The 26,162-nt window shown below is 34.5% G+C and overlaps 2 protein-coding genes across 2 annotated transcripts in view; both read left to right on the top strand.

Moving 5' to 3' along the window:
• Nucleotides 1-207: 207 nt before the first annotated feature.
• Nucleotides 208-3,730, top strand: LOC146131839 (protein mono-ADP-ribosyltransferase TIPARP-like). The gene is made up of 2 exons (XM_083397096.1): nucleotides 208-565; nucleotides 1,646-3,730. Exons 1-2 carry the CDS (start codon nucleotides 208-210, stop codon nucleotides 1,906-1,908), a joined length of 621 nt encoding a protein of 206 aa, XP_083253222.1. The 3' UTR covers nucleotides 1,909-3,730.
• A 3,452-nt stretch (nucleotides 3,731-7,182) lies between these two features.
• The window catches only part of LOC146131837 (protein mono-ADP-ribosyltransferase PARP14-like), a 41,635-nt gene continuing 22,655 nt past the window's right edge, over nucleotides 7,183-26,162 (top strand). The window contains exons 1-25 of the mRNA XM_083397095.1: nucleotides 7,183-7,404; nucleotides 8,984-9,115; nucleotides 10,154-10,340; nucleotides 10,622-10,700; nucleotides 11,069-11,153; nucleotides 11,386-11,523; nucleotides 12,807-12,881; nucleotides 13,032-13,100; nucleotides 13,417-13,485; nucleotides 13,874-13,924; nucleotides 14,090-14,146; nucleotides 14,733-14,895; nucleotides 15,598-15,737; nucleotides 16,443-16,549; nucleotides 16,851-16,974; nucleotides 17,371-17,429; nucleotides 17,895-18,069; nucleotides 18,539-18,724; nucleotides 20,280-20,467; nucleotides 21,210-21,421; nucleotides 21,698-21,829; nucleotides 22,248-22,416; nucleotides 23,052-23,199; nucleotides 24,781-24,986; nucleotides 25,600-25,858. Coding sequence (XP_083253221.1) covers nucleotides 7,218-7,404; nucleotides 8,984-9,115; nucleotides 10,154-10,340; nucleotides 10,622-10,700; nucleotides 11,069-11,153; nucleotides 11,386-11,523; nucleotides 12,807-12,881; nucleotides 13,032-13,100; nucleotides 13,417-13,485; nucleotides 13,874-13,924; nucleotides 14,090-14,146; nucleotides 14,733-14,895; nucleotides 15,598-15,737; nucleotides 16,443-16,549; nucleotides 16,851-16,974; nucleotides 17,371-17,429; nucleotides 17,895-18,069; nucleotides 18,539-18,724; nucleotides 20,280-20,467; nucleotides 21,210-21,421; nucleotides 21,698-21,829; nucleotides 22,248-22,416; nucleotides 23,052-23,199; nucleotides 24,781-24,986; nucleotides 25,600-25,858 — 3,397 coding nt within the window. The 5' untranslated portion in view covers nucleotides 7,183-7,217. The remainder of the gene's footprint in view (nucleotides 7,405-8,983; nucleotides 9,116-10,153; nucleotides 10,341-10,621; nucleotides 10,701-11,068; nucleotides 11,154-11,385; nucleotides 11,524-12,806; nucleotides 12,882-13,031; nucleotides 13,101-13,416; nucleotides 13,486-13,873; nucleotides 13,925-14,089; nucleotides 14,147-14,732; nucleotides 14,896-15,597; nucleotides 15,738-16,442; nucleotides 16,550-16,850; nucleotides 16,975-17,370; nucleotides 17,430-17,894; nucleotides 18,070-18,538; nucleotides 18,725-20,279; nucleotides 20,468-21,209; nucleotides 21,422-21,697; nucleotides 21,830-22,247; nucleotides 22,417-23,051; nucleotides 23,200-24,780; nucleotides 24,987-25,599; nucleotides 25,859-26,162) is intronic.

Raw genomic sequence — 26,162 nt, 5'->3', positions numbered from 1 at the left:
TCGCAAGTAAGGCATGCCTCAGTTGACTGTAGTTTTTAATCCAACAGCAGCGTGACACTATATAGCACAAGAGCGACTGCGATGGAGATTAGCTGAGTCGAATGTCGGCTAGATTTGCCAGAACGGCCACGAAAGGAAATGAGTATCTAGGTGAAATATTTAACACTTTACCAGGCGAACACGCTATAATTACAAGCACAAACAGACATGCGTCGTTTCTCTACATCATTTCCTTCCTCCCTGGAAAACGAAAAAGGTCTCGAGCAGTTCGTTGGGCCGCGCTTCTTCTTTAAAATATTTCCAAGATCCGATCACGAGTCGACCAGCAAACGCAGAATGTTTGACATTTGTGCAATATCGATCCAGCACGTATTGGAAATCGTGCGCGTTCAAAACCCGACACTTTACAGGATATTTCAGGCCCAAAAGTCGAAAGTGGCCAATCGCATGACGGCCACTGGTTCAGGTCAGCCAGTGACGATGAAACTTTTTCACGGCACTGCCTCTGACAAATGTGACAACATCTGCAAAGATAACTTCGACCGGAGTTATTCAGGCATCAACGGTAGGTGTACTGTGCACTGAACAGGGCATATCGTGCTTAACATAAAACCATTCCATACTAACTCTATTTTCCTAAAAGTCGAGGAAACTCAAAGCTTGGCAAAGACTTAAGGATATAGAGTTTTAAACGTGACAACCGGTGTGCAATCGAATTACCATTTTATTTATGTTATCATTTTCCTTTTGGGCTTCTTCAGCAAATATAAACAATTATTATTTTTTATATCTTGAACCTGTATAGCAGTGGTCGGCAAACTTTTTATGTCGCGGCCCAAAGTACTCTTTTAAGAGCTTTTGAAGGCCCACTGCGTAAATTACTACGAAAAGTGGCGGATTCAGGATATTTATTTCAAGGTGAAATATAACACGGCGCCTTGATGCCCAAACACTGCAATATCATAATGTTAAACATACTATAAAACAAAGAACATACGCGCGAAGCGCCAAAAAAATTTCCATTACCTTCAGTTTAAGTTGACAAACAATATAGTTCGATAGGCTTCCAGAACCACATTTGGTACGTGGGCCTTTTGAAAGCTAAAAATCCAATTTAAAAATTCTATGCCACCAACTTTAAAATAAAGTTGCAATGAATGTTCAACTATCACGCGGCCCACAACTACATGATAAAACTAAGCTATTCAAAAGTAACTCGCGGCCCACCAAAAATGGCTCTGCGTCCCACAGTTTGCCGACCACTGCTGCATATCATTATTTCTAGACTATGATCCGTCAGGTAGTTTTAATGGGTCTGGGAAACATTTCTCATTTTATTATTATTTTTACTAATAAATTATTAGACGGAGCAAACTCCTTTTATTGAGTTGCAATCGTAATTAAATCATTTGAAAGCTTGTACAGAGAAGGTAGTTTGAATGTGTAATTAGTGTATGCACGAGTAATTATTTCTTTGTGATTTTTTAAGTTTTAATTTTATTAACATTTACAAGGTCGTCCGTTATTTCAAGGAACAAAATGGGTCTGCCTGGTAAAAAAGTTTGATAACTACTGCTTTATAACTGTATATTGGAAGGTTTCAGAAAACATGGCTTTGCGATTCACACATTTTACATTTCTACAGGAACTGCTTACGGCAGGGGCGTTTACTTTGCCACTACTGCCTGGTATTCTGACCGGTTCGCAAGTAACTCACCTAAGCAAATGTTTCTGGCCGAAGTTATAACTGGGGAATACTGCCAAGGTGCTCACTCGATGCGTGTACCCCCCATGCAACACAATAACTCGCCCTACGACAGTGTTGTTGATAGACCGGGCGGCCCGACTAAGTATGTCGTCTTTAAAGACGCCAGTGTGTATCCCTCTTACCTTGTAACATATAATTAAAACAGTGGAGCGTAAAGTTATTTGTCAAAAATCTATGCGAGAATAATTTTTCAAAATTGTTTCATATCGATATAGGTATAAAATGACCTTGTCTTTCTATCTTGATTTAATTTCCTTCTTAGAATATCTCTATACTCCTAGAAATGTTGTTGCCTTTTAGTTTTTTTAAATTCCTATTTCGCTGATACGTTTTAATCCTGTAATGTCCTTATTTTAACTCTACTGCTTAAAAAGCCACTAACCTAAAAAATAGTATTGCTTGGCTCTTCGTGTATATATTCGTCATACCTTGTATATGTTCAACATATAGTGAGCCCTAAAATTATTTAAATAGTGCTGTTGCTATTTTTTTTTTCTGTATTCGTATTTCGTTAGTATGACATTCCCATATATCCGTCTTGCAATGTAACATATAATTAAAACACTGCAGGTTAAAATACTACTATTCTTCAAAAAAACATGCTACTTTTCTATTTGTTTTTCTTTGATGTTCCATCATTTTTTTAGTATTCCATAAAGTTCAGAGTTTTGAAACCTTTATTTGCCGCATAAAATGCAGTATTATTTGACTAACGAAAGAAACCGTCGAGATTTGAACCCAATCGATGCACTTTAGTGGTTTCATGTACGTGCTTTTCATTTTAAACAAATTCTTGCTTTTCATTTTTAGACAAATTCGTGCTTTTCATTTTTAGACAAATTCGTGCTTTTTATTTTTAGACAAATTCTTGCTTTTTATGGACGGATTGACATTCCCTATTTTTATTCTACACCTATATACGATGTTATAGGCAAACAATTACAGCCGTCGAAATAGGTAGCATAATTACACTATTTTTCTATTATACAAGTTGGAAAACTGATTGGGAACCTCCACTTAAAAAGTTCTGGTCACAGAATGAGCAGATTATTTAAAGAGTAAAACACAATAAATTCCTTCAAATTTTCCACCCTTTGACCATTTGTTGTGCTGTAAGAAGCCTATTAATTAATATGAAACTCTATTCTCTTGTGGATAACATATGACACTGCATTACACAAATTCCTACTGGCAATTGTTTGGGCTTTTTTTGCTATCACCAAATTGTGCACAAATAAAATCAAGCGATAATAATCAGACTGGCAGATTGGATTGCTCCAAACACGCAAAATTGCATATTTGACAACACTTAATTTTGAAAATAACTGCATTTATAAGTGAACACAAATATAACTTTCATTGCAAAACAGCCATTTTAGAAAGTTCCGTATAGGACGCACTGCGACTTTCAAACCTGTCTGACACATACAAAAAATTAGGCTTTTTTGCCAAGTCATAGTAATCTGGTTTATTTAATGGTGTAATCGGAAAAATGTAACCCTAACCAAACCATTGCAGTATGCTCACTGATTGTTGGTCACTTATATTTCTGTAAAAGCAACCCTGTACGCATTACAATAATTCAACAGTGCTTCGCGGGCCATAAACAATGATGTCGGGCCTGGGTTTTGGACCACCCTGCCTTAATTTATCAATTTTTGTTAAAAGTGTCATTATTTTCCTACTTCTTGCTACACCTTATATGCAAACTCAGGCAAGCAAAACAAAATAATGTTTATTTAAAATTTATTTGGTTAAACATGGTAAGAATCAATCAATTTAAAGAATAAATAAAGTTCTTTATTGACACCAGATTCCAGAGGCCACTTCAGTATTGTATTCTTTTGTGTAGTACCTGGTCAACAGCGTCTGTATGAACACAATTTATCGACCAATATATTACAAATGTTTTTTTACACTTTTATTAAACTATCTCTTTGCACTGATTTATTATATTTATATTTCCAAATGTGTATTACATAGTAAACGTTTTGTTTTATATGAATAAAATATTTATAAATTTTTACTTTGTCGTCAAAAGAGTTGTTGAGTTATTACTTATTGTGAATAAATTTCAGGAAATAAATTATAGACTCTAAAAGTTTAGTGGCTTAATTTAGAGTAAATAAAAAAATCCACACAAAACTAGGTAGCATATTGTACAAGTTTGAAATCAGGACTGCGGAGTCGGTTTGTTTTGCTGGAGTCGGACTCGGGACTCGAGTAAGACCATGTAAAACTACCCGAGTCCCGAGTCTGACATGCGTTAGTTTACTGCGCATGTCAGACTCGGGACTAAAGGTGGAATAGCATGTGGTGGAATATTTTCCAACCATGTGTAATTGTGTATGTATTATGAGTGAATGAATTATGCGAACCCCTATAAGCGGATAGCTGAATATTCATGTTATTTTGGTTACGTAAGTTGGCAGAATACAGGCTGTTTAGTCAGGGGTGGACTCAGGACTCGACGAAATGCCACATTCAACCGGAGTCGGACTCGGGTTATTTTTAACCGACTCCGCAGCCCTGTTTGATATTTTTTGTCATTTTCAATGTAAGTTTGCGAAAAGTATTTTTTACCTCATCTTTTTCTCCCTAATAGCTGATAACAAAAGTTTGAAGCTTAACTGCTGGAGGATGTAGTTGAATGAATATCAAAGCCCATGTATAGAAGTAGGTGACATCTTGTAAACAGCTTAAAAATATATATCCTTATTCAGTTTAATTTTGATTGGATAACTGGTTGTAAAAGAATAAATGTTATTATTGCATTTAATTTTAACAGATTACAAAGCTGCATAATCTGGTGCTTTCCTTTTTGAAATGAACAATATTACACACTAAGTTTGTGTTCACCGAACCCTATCCACTAAACTGGTACCAAAATGTGTAATTTTAATATTCCACCAAAACTAAAGAATAATAAATTATATTACAAGATCCCTTCTTTAATTTTCTTTAAGTGTTTTACTGCAATGCTAAATTAAACTAAACTGGGGCAATAAAAATAACTTTAAACAATATTGTATTATTTTGTTTATTGTACTATATAAGCGAACACAAAAAGTTGTACCAAAAGGCTTACTAGTAATAATAAAAAAATGTAAATTCCTCTCCGGCACTCCGTGGTTTGGAACCACTGGTCTACTCTATAGCAACGCGTTGTACGCTTCCGCAGTCATTAACAGGACGACGTTGGCGCGCCAACGAGTGTGTTACCATATTATATAGTACTTATGGTCAGCTGATATTGTATGCCCTTCAGAGTACAGGCTTTTTTAAGTGTGTTCACACGAAACTCGGCAATGAAAGTTTGACACCTAATTAAAACATAACTTTTAACCTGTCAGAAATGTCGAACCTTAATACATATAAGCCGGTTGCTCCAAAATTTTAGCTCACCAACATGCAAGTCAAGCCCAGTTGTTTACGTTTTACTATTATGCACTAGAGCGGAACGCTGTCGAAAGTAGAACAATGAGCTACGTCACAGTTTGTCCTCATGGTTATAATCTCTTTGCAGCAACTTATAAAACAGGGGTTGGCAACCTTTTTGTAGTCGCGGGCCAAAACCAAACTCAGAAAGGTCTCTGCGGGCCGCACAAAATGTTAACTAGGAATTATGTTATTAAAATGTTAAAACTACGTGAATCAGGCCCTCGGATCTTTTTTGCGCCTAAAAATGTGTTTAATTACATTTAAGGAGGCAGTAATAAAGTATTGGCACAAAGCGCGAATAAAACGCGTTTGTTTGGTTTAAAATCCGAGTCCACACATCGTCATCCATACAGCTAATGAAAAGTGTAATAAAACTACTTTGAGGAAACGCAATAACAATAGTTAATCTAGCTGAGTGTTTGTCAACCTTTTAAAGTCCGGGCACACCTGGCGAGCGAAGCGAGCTCGATTTTATTTTGGTATAACGCCATTTCTTGCAAGTTTTTATTAGCCTACATTGCCGACATGAAAAATACTAAAACATATATGTTCAATATTTGTGAATACGTTTTCCGTTTGTCCGCGACGCACTTGGCGGCCTTCCACGGCACAACGGTAAAGAAGCGCTAATGTACATTTCAAAAGACAGCGTCAAAACGTAAACAAACCGAATGGAGAAGGATGATTCGCGCGAAGCGCGAAAATTTTTCGTACATACGTAGTTAAAATAGTTAAAAAGTATTTGAAATGGAATCGTGCTTATAGTTTGTCAAAGAGGCGGCGGGCCGGATGAATTTCATCGGCGGGCCGTAGGTTGCCGACCCCTGTTATAAAAGAAAAAGGCCTCACATTGGATTTGAGAAAAGCATCCATGCGTATGATTAGGGGAAGCCCCTAGGTAGAAAGCCTAGTTCGTCAGAAGTACGTCAGAAAAAAAATCAACAAGAAAGTAAAAGCGGAACTGTTGCACCATTTGCTCTTTTTATACAAGGTTGTTTAGTTTCTAACCGGCAGTTTAGATGTTACCTGTACTGTACTTGTTGCCATTTATGTAAGAATTTCTAATGAGTTAAATAAGTATGAATTGTGAAATATATGCACAGCTTGCAGTTTAAAATGAAAAATAAAACAATATTGGGCGCTGGTCTAGATCCTACGACATGTTTTTTTAATTATATTTGGGTTTAAGTGCGAGTTAGCGTTTGTGTTCTTGTGGGTAACGTTTTTCGGCGCTCTTTCACTATTGTACGTGAAAAGTTATGCAAAAAAAAAATAATAATACCGCATACCACAACGCATATTGTTTGGGTTAGGGTGCGGGTTAGCGTTTGGGTGAGGGTGGGTCAAGTAATATTATGTTTATTATTAATAATAACTTGACCCACCCTCAACCAAACGCTAACCCGCACCCTAACCCAAACAATATGTGTTGTGGTATGCGGCATTTAAAGAAATTTTTTTTTTATTAATTTTTACGTACAATAGTGAAAGAGCGCCCGTTTTTCTATTATAGTTTTTCTCTCATATTTATTTTCTTTACTGCAGTGCAGTTTTAATTAAATGACAACTCTTTTTGTTACTGTAAAAAGGTGGTCGAATTCTTTATTGTTTTGTTTTTCATAACATATTTGTTATTTTAAAGCACTTTTAAGATAAAATTAAGAAAAAGGAGGACTGGTCTAGAATACTACCACAGGCACAATGCATATTATTTGGGTGCAGGTTAGTATTTGGGTTTAGGGTGGGTTAAGCATTATTAATAAATAATATATATAATACTTGACCAGCCCTGACTCAAATAATGGTAGCAATTTAAACCCCAGGTGTTGATGTTGTAGGGTTTTAGACCAGCACCAAAAAAGCAATTGCATAATTTGATTATTAGTAATTGCATAATTTGATTCTTAGTAACTACCTGTTGTTTCTTTATAAACAAGACAACGTTTTATTTATGCTGTTTTTTGCTAGTTTTTGAGATTAAAATTGTTTAAAATGGAAGAATAAACCAATGGACACAGGAGAGCACATCATTTTTGTGAGTGATATTCCAGAGAGATTCAGCCTTTTTAAGTTGAAAACTCGCATTGGCGAGGAGCTAAATGACAAAGATGCGTTACTTACAATCGGATGGGCCACTTCAAAAGATGGAACAAAACTTACATCGGTCGCTGAACTGCATTTAAGAGATCAACAATGTAAGTGATTGTTTTTTTGACGCTTGTCTAGAATCCTACCACCTATTTTTCTACCGTAACAAAACAAGCTGTCATTTAAATTGAAACTGTAAGGATGAAATATATATTATAATGATAATACTTGACCCACCTAAACCCAAACGTTAACCCACACTCCAACTCAAATAATGGGAGCTATGTTTATCATTTAAATGCCGTGTTAAGATTTTAGACCATCCTTGTTTTTTACTGCAGTTTTAACACTCTAACAAACTACAATGCTGTTGTAAAATATTTAATTTCTTTAGCAAGTTTTTTTATACCTAATTTAGACTCTTTATAAAGCAATTTAGATTAAATCTACTTCTATCCCAGTTTGCATTACTTGTGGCAGGTACATGCCCAAGATTTTTTTTACCTTCGTGAACGACGCGAAATTTAGGATTTCTGCTTTGTTGGATAAGCATGCGCGTTGCTAGATGACGTCACATACACTGAAGTCACTTGTACGTTGTCACCGTGCAATATTTTGTTGATTTTTTCTCCTTTTGTCAGAATTTTAAATTAGCAGAAAAAGAAACATCAGCGTTTTTTTTTCGCCCTCCCCCCCCCCTTTTTTTTTTTTGAAACTCGAAAATAGTTACCTGAACACCTAAATTCCACAAAAAGTAGATGTGCAACACCTTGATTGCACACCTGCACACCACAAAATTTGGCGTTGAACAACCCAGGTTTTAGTGTAAAGTGCCACAAAATGCAGATGGGCTCATATTTAGAATTGTATAGTATATTTTTATGAAGCTAATTAGAAGAACAACATATAACGAAATGTTGTGTTAGAGTTTTAGGAAAACCTTTTTGCCCAATAAAATTTGAATAATATTGCCACATCAACCGGAGTTTAAAAAACTATATATATCTGCCAGTCAAGATATACTATTTGTTTTTTAATGATTTAATTTGTCGTATACCTGTACATGTATTCTGATTATATTGCGGTCAGGGAGCGGCTGACTTTGATGACCTAACGGTCTTTCGCTGCTCCCTGGGAATCTACTTCCCTAACAATAAACATATCTATCTATGTACTAAAGAATATCAAAGTTAATTGTACAAATTCATCAAAAATGTACATAATTTATAATGTATTGTCATAGTATCTTTCTTTAAATCAAACAAATTCATGTTCATCAGTGCCTTATTTGTTAAGCTAGGAAAGAATTAGACTTTTTTTTCGAATAAATGATTTAACCTGAATACGATTGGGGTAAAACAGTTATAGGGTAAACAGTTATAAAGGGTAAACAGTTATAAAGATCAAACTAAAAAAAATTAAATCAATTTGTTTTTATGCTATTTGATAAATATATTTCACTTCCATGAACATCATCACTCTAAATCACTCACATTTTTGTAAATGTATTTTTTTTAAATAGGTTCATCTGGCACACATAGTCCCTGATGAAGGCTTGTCATATAGTTAGCCGAAACGTTGGTTGAAGAAATATATGCCAGACAAACCTATTTTAAATATACTATGCCTGGTAGCAACAGCATATTTATTGTATTTTTTTTACAGTATGTTTTGCAATTATTTTAGGTGTCGAAAAACTTGTGGATACCAAACTGATTTTGGTGGAGTTCAAAGACAAACCCGAAGTTCTGGTTATGACAGACACAATTCCCATTGTGGAAACACAGAGTGACCATTGTGACGAAGTGGAGACAGCTGGTTGGTATTTTGTTACTGATTGACAAAGCTTTATCTCGCTTAAGTTTTGCAAATATTGCAACGCAAATTGTCCCTGTTTGAAATATAATTAGGTCAGATCACCTTTGATAACCATTTATGGACTTTTGCTAAATCATATTCCCTGTCATGTTTCATTCTTACGCCTATGAGATGTTTTAACAACATTCCAGAAAAGATTTAGTTAATAATATTAAAGTTTTTGATTACTTGTGTCCCTATTTTGTTAAAAATGTTAATTAATTAAATATATTCCAGGAAATAAGAGGCAAATATTTTACTTTTTTGAAAAGGTTTAGCACAAACAACTTTGTATAGTCAACATTTTTCTGGCAAAGAAGCAAACTGTTTTTCTCTCATACACAGGATACCGGCAGAAAAACATGCACCTTTTTAAGTTTTCACTTATATTTTGGAAAGTTGATGATAGAAATTTATGTGTTCTGTTTTCAATCTGAAATATAATCAGCTTATTTACACCAGGCTCGCAGAATCTTGAAATCTTTACATTTCGTTTGATGCTTGTGATCGGACAGTTAGTCAAACAGCTAACTATTTCAATGCAATAGCAATGTGTACAGTTATATAACAAAGACCATGGTTCGTTCAAACAAAACCGATTGGATCATCAAGGGGCATTCCCTAGAATGTAAACACATTTTCTTTCGCTTTTATTAGCAAAGGAATAATAAAATACAAAAAGTTATTTATATTTTACTCCACATAATTTTATAAACTCATCTTTTTAGTGACATTTTTTGAAGTTTTAAGCGCATCTTTGAAAAACAAAAAGTCGGCAGCTAAGATGGTTTCTCATTTATGACCCTTGACCCCAAATTGCTTTTTATGATAATAATAATTTTCGGAGCATAATAGTTGGAGGTGTAGTAAGAAGTAATAACAATATCAAATAAGTAGTTATCATGTTTGAAAATGAATAAAAAGTTATTCGAAACGTTCAAAGTGCTACCACTTCTGTATGGGCTTTCATCTTCTTATATATGTTTATAACATTTTTAGATGATAATGAAGAAAGTGATGATAACAGTGAAACGGCGTCAATCAGATCGGAGCCTCCAAGGCATTTTCAAAACAATTATGCTCGCCACCAAGAATACAACATTCAGATGCAGCAAAAACGCCTTCATTGCACCCAAATACCTCGAGACATGTTGAACAGACAGAGCTTATTGGAACATTTTAGTCGGTGTGTTCCTTCAACGAAAGTGTTGTTTTTTTATAAATAGCACTAACAATTTTATGCTCCTTATAAAAGAGGCTATTTAACCGGATAACAAAGTATATAATTTAGATACATGCCTAATCGCCAAATGACTAACAAATAATTAAATTAATTGGATTAAACTTAATTATTTTTTTTTTATTACTTTTTGCAAAGCAAAATACATCAATTGCATTTTTAATAAAATTTATGTTTAAATAATTTTACTACTCATGGAAATACGAACTTATTCTCTTTTTTTTAAGATCTGGAATTGTAACGAACATCTTTATTCCACAAAGATTTGACCGAATTCCTTTTGCAAAAATTACTTTCCAAACTCACGTAAGTGCTCAAAGAAAGTTTAAACTAATTTTACAATGTTTATCTTTTAAACTAAACATTCAAAACAAATATTTAGTCATTGCTGTTGTTGTTTTTGAATAAATAAAAACGGAATTTTAAGTTTTTCAAATCATTATCCACACTTCAATCTATTATAAGATCAAATTGTATACCTATATATAAAAATCTATAAATTAAATTTATTTAAACGATTTAAGAAAGGTCCAATAAAACAATGTAAACATTTTATTTTGAATATAGTACCAAATATATATTTTTACAATAGTCCAGCATTCGTTTTTGCCTTTTGATGGTTGATTTTTTTATTTTATATGCTCAACTGTAAACATTTTTTCATAACATTTTAGGAAATGGCCTCTCATGCTGTTCAATATGGTCACTTTATCAAACAGCAAAATCGGAGTATGATCGTTGACTGGGACAGAGTCGAAGGTAACCACTTCTATTTACTGCTTCTGTACACAAAATAAATTAGTGGTGAGACTTTAGTTTAGGCTGCCTTTTTGCATTTTTTGTATGCAAAAGCAAACACACACTAGAAAATGGTTGATCCTAAAATATCTATTGAGTCAGTCGACACTAAAAGTATGAATAGTTCTGCTTTAAAATGTGAAGTAAATGTATGATGTGTAGATGAATTGTGTTGTGTTACATATCATTACAGCCGGCCAAATAAGAGAAAGAATGAAAAGCCAAAGAGGAATGAACAATTCACACCAACTGAGGTCAAGCACGTCAATGGAAAATGTTCATTCAATTCCTGCATCAAAACCACATCAACAAAGACAAAGAAACAAATCAGGTAAGATAATTTTTTCGTAACTCCCCTTTGGCTTTCAATAGGTAAAAAACTATAAACATTTCACAATTTAATTTTTTGGATTTATTTCAGTGCTATTTATATTATGGTATTAGTACCGACAAGGGTATTGGTAATGTTATTATTTATTTGCCTATATCTTGCATTATTTTTTTTTTTAAATGAGTAAAGAAATAAAGCATGAAGTCGATTTTTGCCACCAATGTTTCGTCATGCTTTATCTTTTCATCACATTTTAATTTCACAGTCAATTTTAAAAAGTGAATATTTGATAAAATACCGCTTTAAAACAGGGGTTCCCAACCTTTTTATACCGTGGCCCCCTTTGACAATTTTGAAACACACAATATACACTAGTTATTACATATTCAGTTAATGCGATTGTTGAGCTTTTTTGCTCTGACAATGTCTTAAACTTAAATAATTGCTGGTTTATTGGTGTAAAGAGCCAGCAGCATGTCATATTGAATATCCAAGACACTGTGCTGCTTTAGTCAGAAGTAACATTGTTGAAAACCCATGTCGATGGGAAAGGCAACAGCAATGACATGACAATTTCATTAAGCTTAGGGTACTAATTTTTTAGTTTTTTCAAAAATGTGGTCAAGCTGTGTTTCTCAAAGCTAAATCGGTTGCCGTCTTTACTTGCGGTTTCAAAGTTCAGTAAACTTTATTTATTTGTGTTGTTAGTGGAGTATAGACTTAGAGATACCTAATAAAGTAAAAAATATTATTTTTCATTTTTTTTTTCATGGCCCCCTTGAAAAAGCCTCATAGGTGTGGAAACCCTGGTTTAAATTGAAAAGAAATGAATTTCGAAATTCAACGATATGTTGTAGATATGTGTATATTTTGCAGTATGACCTAGGAATGGCTAAGTGAAATTATTTGCCTTACAATAAATTTTCTGCAAACCAAGACAAGGCGAAGAAATTAAACATTAACTGAGTCGCTAGGGTGAAGGTATTCGTTTAGTCGAGGCTGTGGGTTCGAATCTTACCACAGGCCAGATTTTCTAACTTTGTCTTGCTTGCACAACAATCTTTACTAGGTCATTGATTTCGGTAATAGCCTTTTATAAGATGAGTTTGGAGAATAATGGCTGGAAGTTCTACTAAGACATAAAAGGAATATTATAGCCCATACAGAAGTAGGTAGTATTTTGAACGTTTCGAACTACACCGTTTTCATTTTTAACATAGTAAGAAAGCACTGATTATAAGAGTCATTACACATTATTAACATAAACAAATTCTTTAATTCAGCTGTTGAACGTAATCAACCCAGGCCAACTACACCAAGAAAGCAAAGCCAAACAATGCAGCAATCATCACATACAGGTTTGAAAATTATACAAAATGTCTAAGTTCGATGTCAGCCAAATAATAACGATATTTTTTGCAGTAAATATACTATTAAGTCAAATATTTTGCATTATTTGTAACGCTGATCAACATTTAGCATTTAGTTGTTGGTGTTTTTTTAACTAGAGGGCGACATGAAACCATCTACTTCAACTGGAAAAAGGCGTCAGTCTAGAGATCAACAACCACATTCAGGTTAAAGATATTATAAATAAAAAATCCAAAATTAATTTTAACAGAAAAGGGTAACCAACGTTTCTGGCTATATTACACTCAGTGGCTTTTTTAAGAATACAAAACAACTGGATTTAAAAAATATTTTATCCAAAGTTTCATCTGGAAATGATTTTATGTGGCAAAAAGATCAACCTCAATTCTATTCCACTTGCATTAGTGTCTAACAGGTTAAGAGCCAAACGGTAACGACATTTTATGGTTGTAAAAAGTATACTAAAAAGGTGTTTTGCGTTATTTTTAATGCTAATCAACATGTCAGCTGTCATTTTTTTAGGACGTGAAATGAAACCATCTACTTCGAATGAAAAAAGGCGTCCATCGAAAGAACAGCAGCCACATTCGGGTATAATGATTTATAAAGTTAAGCTGGCCGAATGTTTAAACGTGCCGAAGTTAGTATTTTTTTGTTTGTTTGTAAGAAGCTTTTTTGAATTTGCCTCTTAGAATGGGTGAGAGAAATACGGCTTTGACTATCAAGAATAAAAGTGGCGGTTTTATCAATGCAACGAAGTCATGCTCTTTCGGATGTTACAATATAAAAATTTAAAAAAGTCTTGAAGAGTTTTGCATCTTCAGTGTATATACAATACTTACAATACCTCTAACTCTAAGGTTTCTCAAAAAAACAAAAAAAAAACTCAAAAAAGAGCTGATAATTTACCTAAAATTTGTTTGTTTAAATTATCTAGAAATATATAAAGAAAGATATAATTTAGGATATTCGTTATCAGATTATGGAAAACGCAGTACTTCATCCGGCAGACAAGAGGAGTCCAATTCAGGTTTGAAATAAATAAAACAAAATAATCCCAGAATTCTATCTGGCTAATAGCTTCTTTCATCTAACTAATAGCTTATTTTATCTAACTAATAGCTTCTTTTATCTAACTAGTAGCTTCTTTTATCTAACAAGTAGCTTCTTTTATCTAACTAGTAGCTTCTTATAGGTGACAACAGGCCTGGTACTCCAAGAAGAAAAAAATTAAACCAACCACAAAATACAGGTAGTCCATTATAATTAGGTTATCGCAGATTGATTTAAGCTATTTTATGTGAGATGAAAGATAAAAATGATTTTATTTAAAACATCCAAAACAAATCGAAGAAATCAAAATGTTTTGCAATATTTAATGTTGCCAGGAGATAGTGAAAGACTGTAGGGTTCATTGAGTCAACTGTCTCCTGGTTTAGATTCAGTTCCAGACAAAAATAGTATTAATTGAAACGCTAAATTCAAATTGCATACATTACATACAGGCAAAAATAGTAAGAGGTATTCGAAGCGTTCACAAAATGCTACCTACTTCAATAGGGGTTTAAATATTCTTACTACGTCTTACTACAACCTCCAACCATTATCTTAAGATTTATTAATAACTTTCAAAAATGTTACGCACTTCTGTATGGGAGTTGATTTTCTTTCTACCCCTTATATATTTACTTTAAAAAAAAATCGTAATATCCTAAGTTTGAGTTGGACCAAATTCGGCTTTTAAACATATTCACACTATAAACCTCCTATCAAATTAAACGACATTTTATAAACAGATTAACAAAACACAGTTCCATGATATTTTAATAATTATTTAGGCGGGAAATACCCTTCACCCTCCAAACCCACCCCAACCCCCCGAAGAAACACCGAACCCGACATTAACCCAATCACTGACCCAAACCCCATCGCTGAAGAACCATTAACGTGGTTCGATCTGCTGGAGAAGGATAAGGGACTCTTCACTGGAAGTCAAGATAGGTAGGTTTTAAATATAGATTGTGTAACTAGAATATAGTAATTTGTGTACTGCATTTGTTCTTTAATTTTTTTTTTGTGAAGCCTTTAAAAAAGTTTGTTGGACTTGCGACGCAACTGGCGATATGAGTTTCACTTAGTTTTATTTAATTATTGATATGTTGTTTAAAAAATTACAATTAATTATCGAATTTTTCTCGGAAAAATTAGTTCAAATGTCTAACAGTTTAATATCCATTTGGTAATTTGATTGAGTTTTAAAAATGGTAAATTGTTGTTTATAAAATGCTTAAAAAGGAAATTTAAGTTATTGGAAACTAACAAGCTCTATAGATCGATAAATATAAAGCATAAATAACAGTAAATTCTCCACCCATTTCTCAGATTACCGTAAACCAATTACTGATTATTTTTTTATGAAATATAACTTTGGAGCAGACCATATTAAAAATGAACAAAAAGAATTATTGAAAACGTTCAAAACGCTACTAACTTCGGTATGGACTTTGATATTCCTAATACACCTTACTAAAACCTTTAACCATTATTTTAAGACTTCATTCGAAACCTTAAATGCTACCTCTTTTTGTATGACTTTGATATTCTTACTACGTCTAAATATTAGTTGTTTTCTTACAAATTTCAACATAGGCTACAATTATCATTTTAGGTTAGTTTGTGATTTGGATTTTCATTCTCATTTAGATGCGTTTTACTGCAAACCGAAGCTAATATAGCTCTGAACGTTTTGAGAAACTATTTCAAGACGAAAAACCTTCAACTAACCCCAAGGAAAGTTTACAAAATGTTCGACGGAACGTTGGTGCTATTCGACAATGCAAAAGGTGAGTCGTGTGCAGCATTACATACCTAGAAAGAAAAAAAGTTATTAAAACATTTAAACGCTATTTTACACTCAGTGTCCCTTCTAGATACTTTTAGGAATGTTAAAAAATAGCTGGTGCTATTTAATAACTTTTTAGGCGAAACATTGGTTTTGGTATAATACTGGAGGTCGTTAGTTCGAACCTCACCGCAGGCTAATTGATTTTCTAGACTGGTTTTGCTTGCACTAGACCAGTGGTTCTCAACCTTTTTTAGAGCAAGAGCCGCATTTTAAACCTAAGGTTTGCAAGGAGCCGCATAAAAAACATCAGTAGGCATATAATTAAAAAACATTAAGAAGAAAACAACAAATATACATTACGCTAGCCTAGGCTAACTAATTAACAGTGTTTGCCATAGCTTGTCGATCAGGACTAAATATATTGTGACGTAACAAACCACAAAATTAAAGAGCCGGATGGAAGTACCCGGTAACATTAGTACTTCGTACTCGGGATCCTTGCTGATACAATTCATTAATTTTTCATTTCTCTTACTTTGTAACTCATTTTTCACTCGGTTAGAGAGCCGCAAAATGTTCAGTTGAGAGCCGCATGCGGCTCTGAGAGCCGCGGTTGAGAATCACTGCACTAGACTGATTTCGGTAAGCCATCCCGAAGGATTCTTGGGTGTGTTTTAACTTTAATTTAATATTATTTATTTAGCTGCCGAAGAATGCCTTAAACTGGGCAAGACGAAAATCGCCGATTCGGACGCGAAATTTGTCAAGAAGAAAATTCCCAAAGTGTTTGATGATCGACTTTTGCTCGAAGTAAATTATTTTGTTAAAGTTTCTTGAACGCTTCCGCGTTTAAATTCTATATATCTAGTTAGAAATCTTGGGGTATTTGTTTTTTTTTAACTTATAACCACTGAACAGTCCGATGGATAATGTCAAGCATTCCAAACTAGGGGCTAATTAACTTGGTAATAAAACGAAATTGTCGAAATGCGCGTGAGACCAATCAACAGGATAATCCCCCTTTAACTTACATCCAGTTTAGTTTGACTACATTTAACATAAGCAGCGATTTACTCAAACCCTGACTGATCTCTTCTTGCAACATTCTCAGGGTGAATTTGATAGCGTCGATGTAGTGCAAGATCTCCTCGACACGTGCGATCTCGATGACGTCACGCATGACGTCACGGAACTCGGGGACTCCAAGTATTTGGTCGAGTTTGAAGAGGGATTGGGTGAGTGGCTTTTGCAAGAATAAACCAATCATCGGTCCAAATTAGTGCTTCTTGACATTTTTTTAGTCACCTTTATCTTTCGAAATTAAAATCAATTAAAAATTCAAAATAAATGTGAAAATTAAATATTTAAAACCACTTAAAAAATAAATTAAAACCTCTTACTTTTAATACTCACTCTAAGTAAAATTACGGTCACATTTGTAAATTCTGTGCAATATTGATGTAAATTTAAATTGAAATAAACTAAGAATGCCTGAACATAAAATGTCATATTCTTAACTTGTTGCTTTACATTAAAAAATATCGACCACCTGACACATTTTATTGAGTCCCATTGGTTCCCGTGGACCCTGGTTGGGAACCACTATTTAACCTTTTTGTTTATTGTTTAAGATGTTGACAAAGTGATAAATTCACTGGAGGAATTAGATTTGGAAGACTTAAATCCTAAGGTACACAAATGTGTTTTACAGAAGTTTTGTCTCACAAATGGCTGAATGTAATTTTATAGAGGCCTATTATGAATATTTATATTTTTCTGATTACTCCAAAATGGGGTACTCGCTGGATTAATACTATAAGGTTGATATTGGGTCACGGTGAGTTGAAATTTTATTCAAAAGCGCCTTATTTTAAAAACCTACAAACCACTGGTGGTTAACGAACGGTGAAAATTAGAAATGTGCAATTGCAAAAACATCCTGTGCTGTACTCCAACAAATGTGAAACTGAAAACAAGTCTGAATAAAGCAAAATGCGTCAAAACGTTTTTTTTTAATTAAAGCACTTTCTTTTAAAATAATTACTCCATTTTTCAAATTATTCACCAAGATTTAAATTAAACCCCTAAAACTAGTCCACGTACCCCAGTTTAATAACCCCCGTATTAGGTTTTTGTAACCATTATTTAATCCCAGGCATCCAGGGTTTGCCACAGCGACTGCGTCAGAGTTGATGACGTCAGTGATGACGTAATGAACGACACGATCAGGATCAATTTCAACAGCAAGAAGATAAAGGGGGGCCTCGTGACGAAAGTTGTCCGAGTTGAGGAATCGTCGCTCGTCTTGGTCTTTTTTGCAAACTACGAAGGTGAAGTGGCAAATATTCGTCAGTTTTTTTCGGATTTCCGATAATATTTCAGATAGATAATAATATTGAATCTGTGCTGATACTTAATGCCAAATGGTAGTATTGATAGGTACCAGTGTTGTAATGTAATGATTTGACTTAACTAGAATTGACTTTAGTCTTTGGGGCAAATGACTTGAATTGACTTAATTCTTTTGGACAAATGATTTGAATTGACTTAAATCCTTTGAACAAACTTGACTTGGTATTAATTCAAAAAGATTTATTTTGGACTTAACCAAAGAATTTTATCGAAAAACACTGTCAATATTTCAAAAACAACAATAAATCGCTTTAAATAGCGTAATACTTTTTGCCAAACCAATAAAACTCAAAGTTGAAAAACCCGAGTTAATCCAGGTCAGACATTTTTTAGTGAATTTATAGTAATAATAAAATTAAATGTAATAATAAAACTTTTTACCAACAGACGCTGAACGCATAGTGAAATTTTCTGAGGACAACGACATCCTAGTCTCGAAGCAGCCGGTGTCGGTGACGCTCTATTTTCACAACATGTCGGATGATCACGTGACCGAAGAGCGGGAAACCCCCCAATCTAAGCCGAGAAAGAGAAATGAACAAAAACCGAAGAAAGAGAGCACGCCAAAGAAAAGTGGGTAAAATAAAATATTACAGAAGTACATTTTTCACGCGTTACAATTAGGTTGATATTTTTTGAAATATTTTGTTTAGAAGATGAAATTTTTTTAAAACCTTCTGTTGAGTGTCCATTTTTACAACAGTTATGATCATAAGAGGATTTTATTATTCTTCAACGCGGAGAAAATAACAAAGACAGAACCGAATGGGCTAACGTTTGAAAGAATATTTTTTATAGTTTCATTATGAAAGATTCTTTCGAAACGTTCAAATTATGTTACTTTGCTCTGCATGAGCTTCAGTATTTCCTTTACGTTTGTGCAAATCAAATCCAAAACTATCTTTCTAAATTTTACTGCAGCATTCAAGCATTTGGCTCAAGACTTTTCATCACCTTTTTTGACTTGATATTCTTACACCTTGGAATATGGTCAAAATTTTGATAAATAAAAAATAAAAGCAAAACATCATTTCAGTCTGTCTAGCTCAGGGGTGGACAAACTGAGGCTCGCCGGCGTGTTTTTTGCGGCTCTTTTAGTCGAATCGTAAAATTCAAAAAAAATTGTAAAGGCATTTTATTTTCTTTACTTAGGCCAGAATTTCGTTTGTGGCGTTACACTAGACATAGATTTCGAAAAGTCATAGTTAACAGCAAGTCAACGCAATTTCATTTGGTAATTTTGAGGCTCTCTGGTACTTTTCTTTTCTTCAAATGGCTCTTCGATTGAACACATTTGCCCACCCCTGCTCTAGCTCTGTGTTCATTAAACTTTTATTGTGCATGTTAACTTGGCATGATGCTAAGCAAAAAAGTATTTTGTTGCCCAAAAAAGTAGAAAATGTGTCCAACAAATTTCAGATACCGATATATTGGTTTACCTCTGACTCAATGGTTCTCAACCGCCGGTCCGCCAACTATGTTACAATTTTAAATATGAATTGCAAAATGCAAAAAGTTGAAGGCTTATCCATCAAATTTATAACTTCGCCAGTTCCGTAATTTGCATCATTTTTTCCTAACATTGAGGTAATCGTCTACTTTGGACTTTATCGTACATCACAATGCTGCAAGTGTTGTGCCCAACTGTTTAAAAGTATAGGCTACAACTCGTTTAAGTTTTCTAAGACCAGTTGTATGTGAAAACTTCAATAAAACCACGTACAACACGTATGATATCAAAAAATACAGCAGTAATTGCTCATTAAAATTTTCATTGTTTACGTTTAAGTTGCATACTTTTGTCATATTTGCATTTTGGTTTGATTTGGATTTTGAAGGTCCACCGGTCCGCAAAATTTGGTTTGAAATTTTAGCGGTCCGTAAGCTAGAAAAGGTTGAGATTGAGAACCACTGCTTTAACTGAAAATGAATAAATTGTTGTTATTTTGTTTATTTCAATACACATTATCACCTTTTGTTTGCTCCGAAAATTAGCCTATTAAATTAATTTAGTGTTTCGTGACCTAAAAAAAGGTTTGAAAAACACTGCCTTAACATTCTTCTTTTACTTCAAATTGCCTAGTTTTTCGCGTTTTCACCTTTTTCCATTACGTCACTCCCTTTCCAGAGAAGTTCGTCATCGAATTTAAGGAAACTCCCGACGTCGATTGTGACGTCATACTCTTTGTCAGCAAATCGAAGGGGAGGTACGACCCTCTGTTGGAAAACTTGGAAAACGTAGCCGAAGTTGAGATTACTGAGAAAACTTTAAACAAGGAAAAGGGAATTGTCATCAATTACAAACCAAAGTTTAAGGTCGGTGAAATGATAAAAAAAACATTTTACTTTGTTTTGTTTTGCAACTGCTGCGAAAAAAATGATATACAACCTTTTTTTTACGTTTTTATTCTTCCATTGGAAAAAAATTGGAAGGTGCTATTTACCCGGACCCCAAATTAGTTCAAATGGAGATATAATCAAGGTATAAAAGCGTAAGAAAGCGATCCGGTTAAATAGCCTATAGGCACCTCCTGAGGCTATTTACCCGGCTAACAGGTAATTTAAATTTTCGAAAAATCATAAAGGTTATGCAAAAATTTTCTCACACTACCTAAACCCCAACCCTAACTCGAATCAACCAATATTTACGTCTGGGTGCAAGCGCAGAAGAGCGATCCGGTCAAATGGCCACTTCCTATTTTTTTTCGCGCGCGCAAAAAATTAAGTCTTCCTTTTAGAAAGCGGCAAAATACTATTCCAATGACCCAACCGACACCTGAAGTTAAATTTCATAAAAATCCTAGCTTTACAGCCATACATTACTAAAATGCGTGTTATCCAATCGTTACACATGTTAAAATGCTACTCTTTGTCCCTAACCAAAATACTTAAGTTGTCAACATCCCACATAAATACCATTCGATTGGTCACCGGGACACTTAACTTTGCGCTAAAAAATCTAGAAAAAAATTGCTGAAAAAAATAAAAAAAATAATTTGCTTAAAAAAAAAATAATTTTAATAAAAAAATAATTTAACAAGAAAAAAAATTTTTTCAGTCCCTACCCAACGACCTAAAGCAGAATCAGAAAAAGTTCGAAACAAAATGCAAAGAGGCCAGCTCGGTTTTCCTGGGTCAGTTCATCTCCAAGTCGGCTACTTTCGACAAAGACAACCTTTCCAACCTGAGGAAGGCAAAACTGTGGAACGAGGATCACGATTTGCTGAAAATCGAAACCACGGAAAACCACTTCGTTGAGGTTTACGTAAGGTGAGGTTTAATGAAATATGTTTAATACAAAGGTATTTTGTCGTTAAATTAATGTGAAGATTTCATGTTAAAATAGTTGTTACTTTATCCACCACCAGTTAGGTATGAGCTTTTGTGCTGTATAAGTAACTTTATGTGTAGGTCTTTTTTTAAATATAGCCAATAAATTTATAACACAGTATAATTGTTTATTCAAAAGCATGTAACTTTTTTTTATATATTATGTATATGAACTAAAAGTTTTGAAATAACTTGTTGCTTTAATTTAACCGCTAGGTGGAGCCTCACAGACCCGGGTCGCGTCACCGTGACCGGGGTAGACGATGACGTCACCGATGTGATGACGTACCTCAAGAGAAAATGTGACATCACAGAAGAATCGACCACCTTCCAAAAGACGACTTACAGGTAACTGCCCTGTTAAAAACGTTGAATAATTTACAAGAAATGCAACTTGATAAACGGCATAGAAACGTTGTTTATTTTTAATGAAGACTCACCAACTCTTTTAAGTAAGTCGTACTTTTCTTATAAATGTTTTCAAGCTGTAGGATTGTCCACTTATTAAAGGCTGATTTATGTAACATTCTGCAGTTTTATGGAGCAGGTTCAGCAAATAATATCTACTTTTGCTTGAGCCTGCCTATGCGATCTGAGAAAGATGACTTATCACAATAACAAAAGTTTTACGTGGTGTTTTTAATGCTGAGATGATTCAACCTACCAAAACTTCTGTCACTACAAAACATTTACCAAATTATCTATTTCCAGTAATTATTTAATCTTTTCGTCTAAGCTCAGGTAAATTTCCTTCCTTTCTGTTCAGAGCCCTTCTTGAATGCAACTTGATAAGTAAGTTCGCAGAAGAAATGAAAGACAAGGTCACTGTGACGTCAAAATGGATGGACAATCAGGAATTGTCCGGCATTGTTTCCTTCAAAGGGCCGAGTTCTTCAATGCAAGAAGCGAGATCGAAGCTCAATGATCTAGCCATGGTACTGTTAAGGCGTTTCAGATGTATAATCAGATTCCCGATATTTTAAAGTTTTGCGATACGATGCCATATGACACCATTACCATATTAAGATAGATAAAACAAAGAGTTCAAAACGTGTTAAGTAAATGTTTAATTTTCTACGATATTATGGTAAAATTTGCTAGTAACTTGCATTTTTGAGAAATTTATCTTTTCAAGTAAAGAAACTAAAAAAAAATCATTAAATGTGAGTGTGTTCTACCATTTTGAGATAAAAACCGCTGCTAAAATGACACAAAATACATGACCAGGGTTAACATAATGTGCTTATTTGTAAGATTTGTGCTTATTTTTGGTTGCGGTGCCTTAGAAACTACTAATGCGCTTATTTCTAAGGAACATGCTTCTTTTTAAGTTAAGTTGTGTGCTTAGTTTGTCTTATTTTAGAATTTAGTAAGCCTCACTATGTTGTTTTTATTGCTTGGTTAGTTGGTTACTGATGTTGTCTTCGTTTATCAATAATTAAGTTCGTAAAGTTCGGCAAAAAATATTATACCGGGCCAGCTATCGTAAATCCAGTTATCCGGAAAAGTCAAACGGTTCGACTCCCTAGTTTAAACAAAGGAAAATACATTACATTTGCTTGTATTTCAGACGTTGACAACAAATCCTATTCCGGACCTCGGGGGTCGCGGCGAGTTCCTTCTTTCCTCTCTCTTGGCAGGTGGGCGTGGCTTGGGGGAGGGGCAGGTCGACGTGCGGCAAATCGTACAAGCGAAGTTCAACGAAGATAAAATATACGGTAAGCGCTCAAAAAATAAATAAAAAAAAACACAAAAAATATACGCGAAGCCCAAACAAATATGTTAAGCGAAGAGCAGTTACCTCAAGTCGTTAACCTACTTTTTCTTTATTAAGTGTTTCTTTTAAGAAAGGTGTCAATGCGTTGGGTCACAATGATGGCTAAAATTTCTAAATTAATTTGAATTAGAAATCGGATGGGTACCGATACCACATTAGTATCGGACAAGGATCGATACTAATGTGGTATCGCGTGTCGGCTCCGATCCGAAATTTTCGTAAATCCTAATTAAAATCTTTCGAATTAGACTTCAATATCAATTACCCTATTATCGGACGAGTATTGGTATTTGGTATCGGCTCCGGTCCGGTATTTTTGGGAATCCCTTATTAGCATATTCATTAAACGAATTAAGAAAATAAAAGCCCGTAAAAAAGTAACTGGCATTTTGTGAACGTTTTGAATAACTCATAACTCAATTTCAACAAAAAAAGCCTTTAATGACTTGCAGCGTGCCATTTTGCCCTAATTCGTTGAATTAGAAAACTTCAATTGTCTAGTTTTTCAAATCTGCAACCGGACATCGGCTCGGACTCCAGCCATAAGACCGAAATAAGAACACAACATCAACGTCGGAATAAAACACAGTTTTGAATAAGACCAAAATACGACTAATACCTAATGGTCATAAAACCGTCTAAATCAGAATTCCTAATCGCTATTTTCGTAATGTCCCAATTAAAATCCTTTAAACTCTACTCAGCCTCAACAACACTAAAAAAATGCCCTTAATTTGACTCGCAGTGTCGGAGGTTGTAGTTAGACGTAGAATGAATATCAAAGCCCATACAGAAGTAAGTTCATTTTCAAACGTTTCAAATATAGCTATTACGATAAAGGTTGGAGTTTGTAGTCAGACTTAGTAGGAATATTAACTCCCGTATAGGACGCATTTTAAACGTTTGGGATATCTCCTTATTCATTTTTAACCTTGAATGAAACGCCATTAATATGACGTGCAGTTCGTCGAACAAGTACCAATAATATTACTTGTCAGTGGGCATCGGTTTTGATCTGATACTATCTGGCATGCTTTAAAACATATCCATTGAACGTATAGTAAAAACATCAAAGCTCATATATATGTAGGTGGCATTTTGTGAACATTTCGAAAAAAACAAATAATATAATAGTTGGCGGTTGTAGTTAGATGTAGAATGAATATTAAAGCCCATACAGAAATAGGTTAAAACGGGTTAAATAAACTATTACGATAATGGTTGGAGTTTGTAGTTCGACGTAGAATAGATATTAAAGCCATACAGAAGTAGGTTCATTTTAAGGGTTGTGAATATCTCCTTGATCAATTTCAACCTTGAAAAAAATGCCCTTAATATGACGTGTCGGAGGTTTTAGTTAGACGGAATATAAATATCAAAGCACCTACAGAATTACGTAGCGTTTAAACGTTTCGAATATATCTTAAGATAATGTCTGGAGGTTGTACTTAGACATACATGAGTAGCCTATATATCTCCCCATCATTTTCAACATAAATAAAACACCCTTCGTTACTTGCAGTATCCCTCCAAGAAAAGTCAGGCGAGGTTTGTCTGGTGTACCTCGATTCAAAACAACGCAACAAGGCGGTGGAGGCTTTGAATGAAATTATCAGTCTCAAGCCGATCGAGGTTGGCGAGGGCTATGACGCAATCGTGACGTCACTCGAGTGGAAAAGGCTTCAGCAGAGCATACAGGCCACAGGAGCCGCAAGGATCGTTACAAATGTAAGTCGAAAAACTTTGTATCGTTGCATTTAAAGGGTAAAATTACAAGCCAGCTGGAAATATTTTTAACCTGTAATCAAATATCAGTTTGCTTAGAGCAGGGGTGGGCAACGTGCGGCCCGTTTCCATTTTTTGTGCGGCCCTTCATCTTCTTCCAGCTATTTTTCCCTAAATAAGGCTATACGTGTGCACCATGTTGGGACTTCTGCTCTTTCAGTTTCCTGTTTGAAGTGCGATGTAATCCAAAGGCTACACCGCTACACTAATGCAGTTGAACTCGACAGCGCTGACAAAACTGCCGTAGCTGGAACCTAGTAGCTCATTAGTTTTTCTAGTATAAACTGAAAATATGAATTAGTGTTTATTTGATGTGCGGCCCTCCTGTAATCATTACATTTCCTAACTGGCCTTTGTCCTAAAAAGGTTGCCCACCCCTACCTTAGATGCTAAGTTATAATATACATACTCCATAATCATGGAGATATCAGTTGACACCTGGTAAAGCTTGGTATTATTCGGGTGTCGGAACAACTTTAAGTTCTGATTCTCTCGTCAAGCTACACTAGAGATCCGTGCATAGTGTACCAACTGTTTTTTTGTTTTGCTGAAACAGAAAAAGAAGTCTTCGATCGAGGTGACCGGCCTTTGTTACAACTTCGATTCAAACTTTCGCAAACTGAGCGATCACGTGGATGAAAACGTCATAAACGCCACTGAGGTGGGGGGGAGGCGGGCCGAGATCGAGTTCGTGAAAAAACACCCCGAAATGTTCGAAGATTTTGAAGCAAAGACCAAATATGTCGCCTTGAGTTTCGAGACCGGGACATCCCCGGAGATTGTGGTAAAGGGAAAAGCGAAACATTTGGAAAAAGGTAAGAAAATTTGTTGAAAGATTTTTGGAATAGAGTAGTTTCTGGTTTGTACAAAATACGTTTTTTTGTCAAACCCAAAATTGAATATGTTAATCCAGTTTAATCGGAAACAACAGAAGTCTTTATCTGTTATAATTTACATAAACTTGTACCACAGTTACATGTGCAACTTAATTCGAATGAATATAAAACAACAATGTTATATGAAGCAAGTAAATATGATAACGATAATAATAAACATATTAGCATAGTAAGCAAATGTAACGTAAAGACAAACAAGCTGTAACACAAAGACTGGAGCTCC

This window comes from Ascidiella aspersa, chromosome 9, assembly GCF_963924565.1.
Source record: "Ascidiella aspersa chromosome 9, kaAscAspe10.2, whole genome shotgun sequence".
Lineage (NCBI taxonomy): Eukaryota > Metazoa > Chordata > Ascidiacea > Phlebobranchia > Ascidiidae > Ascidiella > Ascidiella aspersa.
This window is presented reverse-complemented; position numbering and strand designations above follow the sequence as displayed.

Coding starts and splice junctions, on each gene's coding strand:
- LOC146131839 (XM_083397096.1), top strand. CDS start 208: ATGCGTCGTTTCTCTACATCATTTCCTTCCTCCCTGGAAAACGAAAAA. Junction 566..1,645: donor GAGTTATTCAGGCATCAACG/GTAGGTGTACTG, acceptor ACATTTCTACAG/GAACTGCTTACGGCAGGGGC.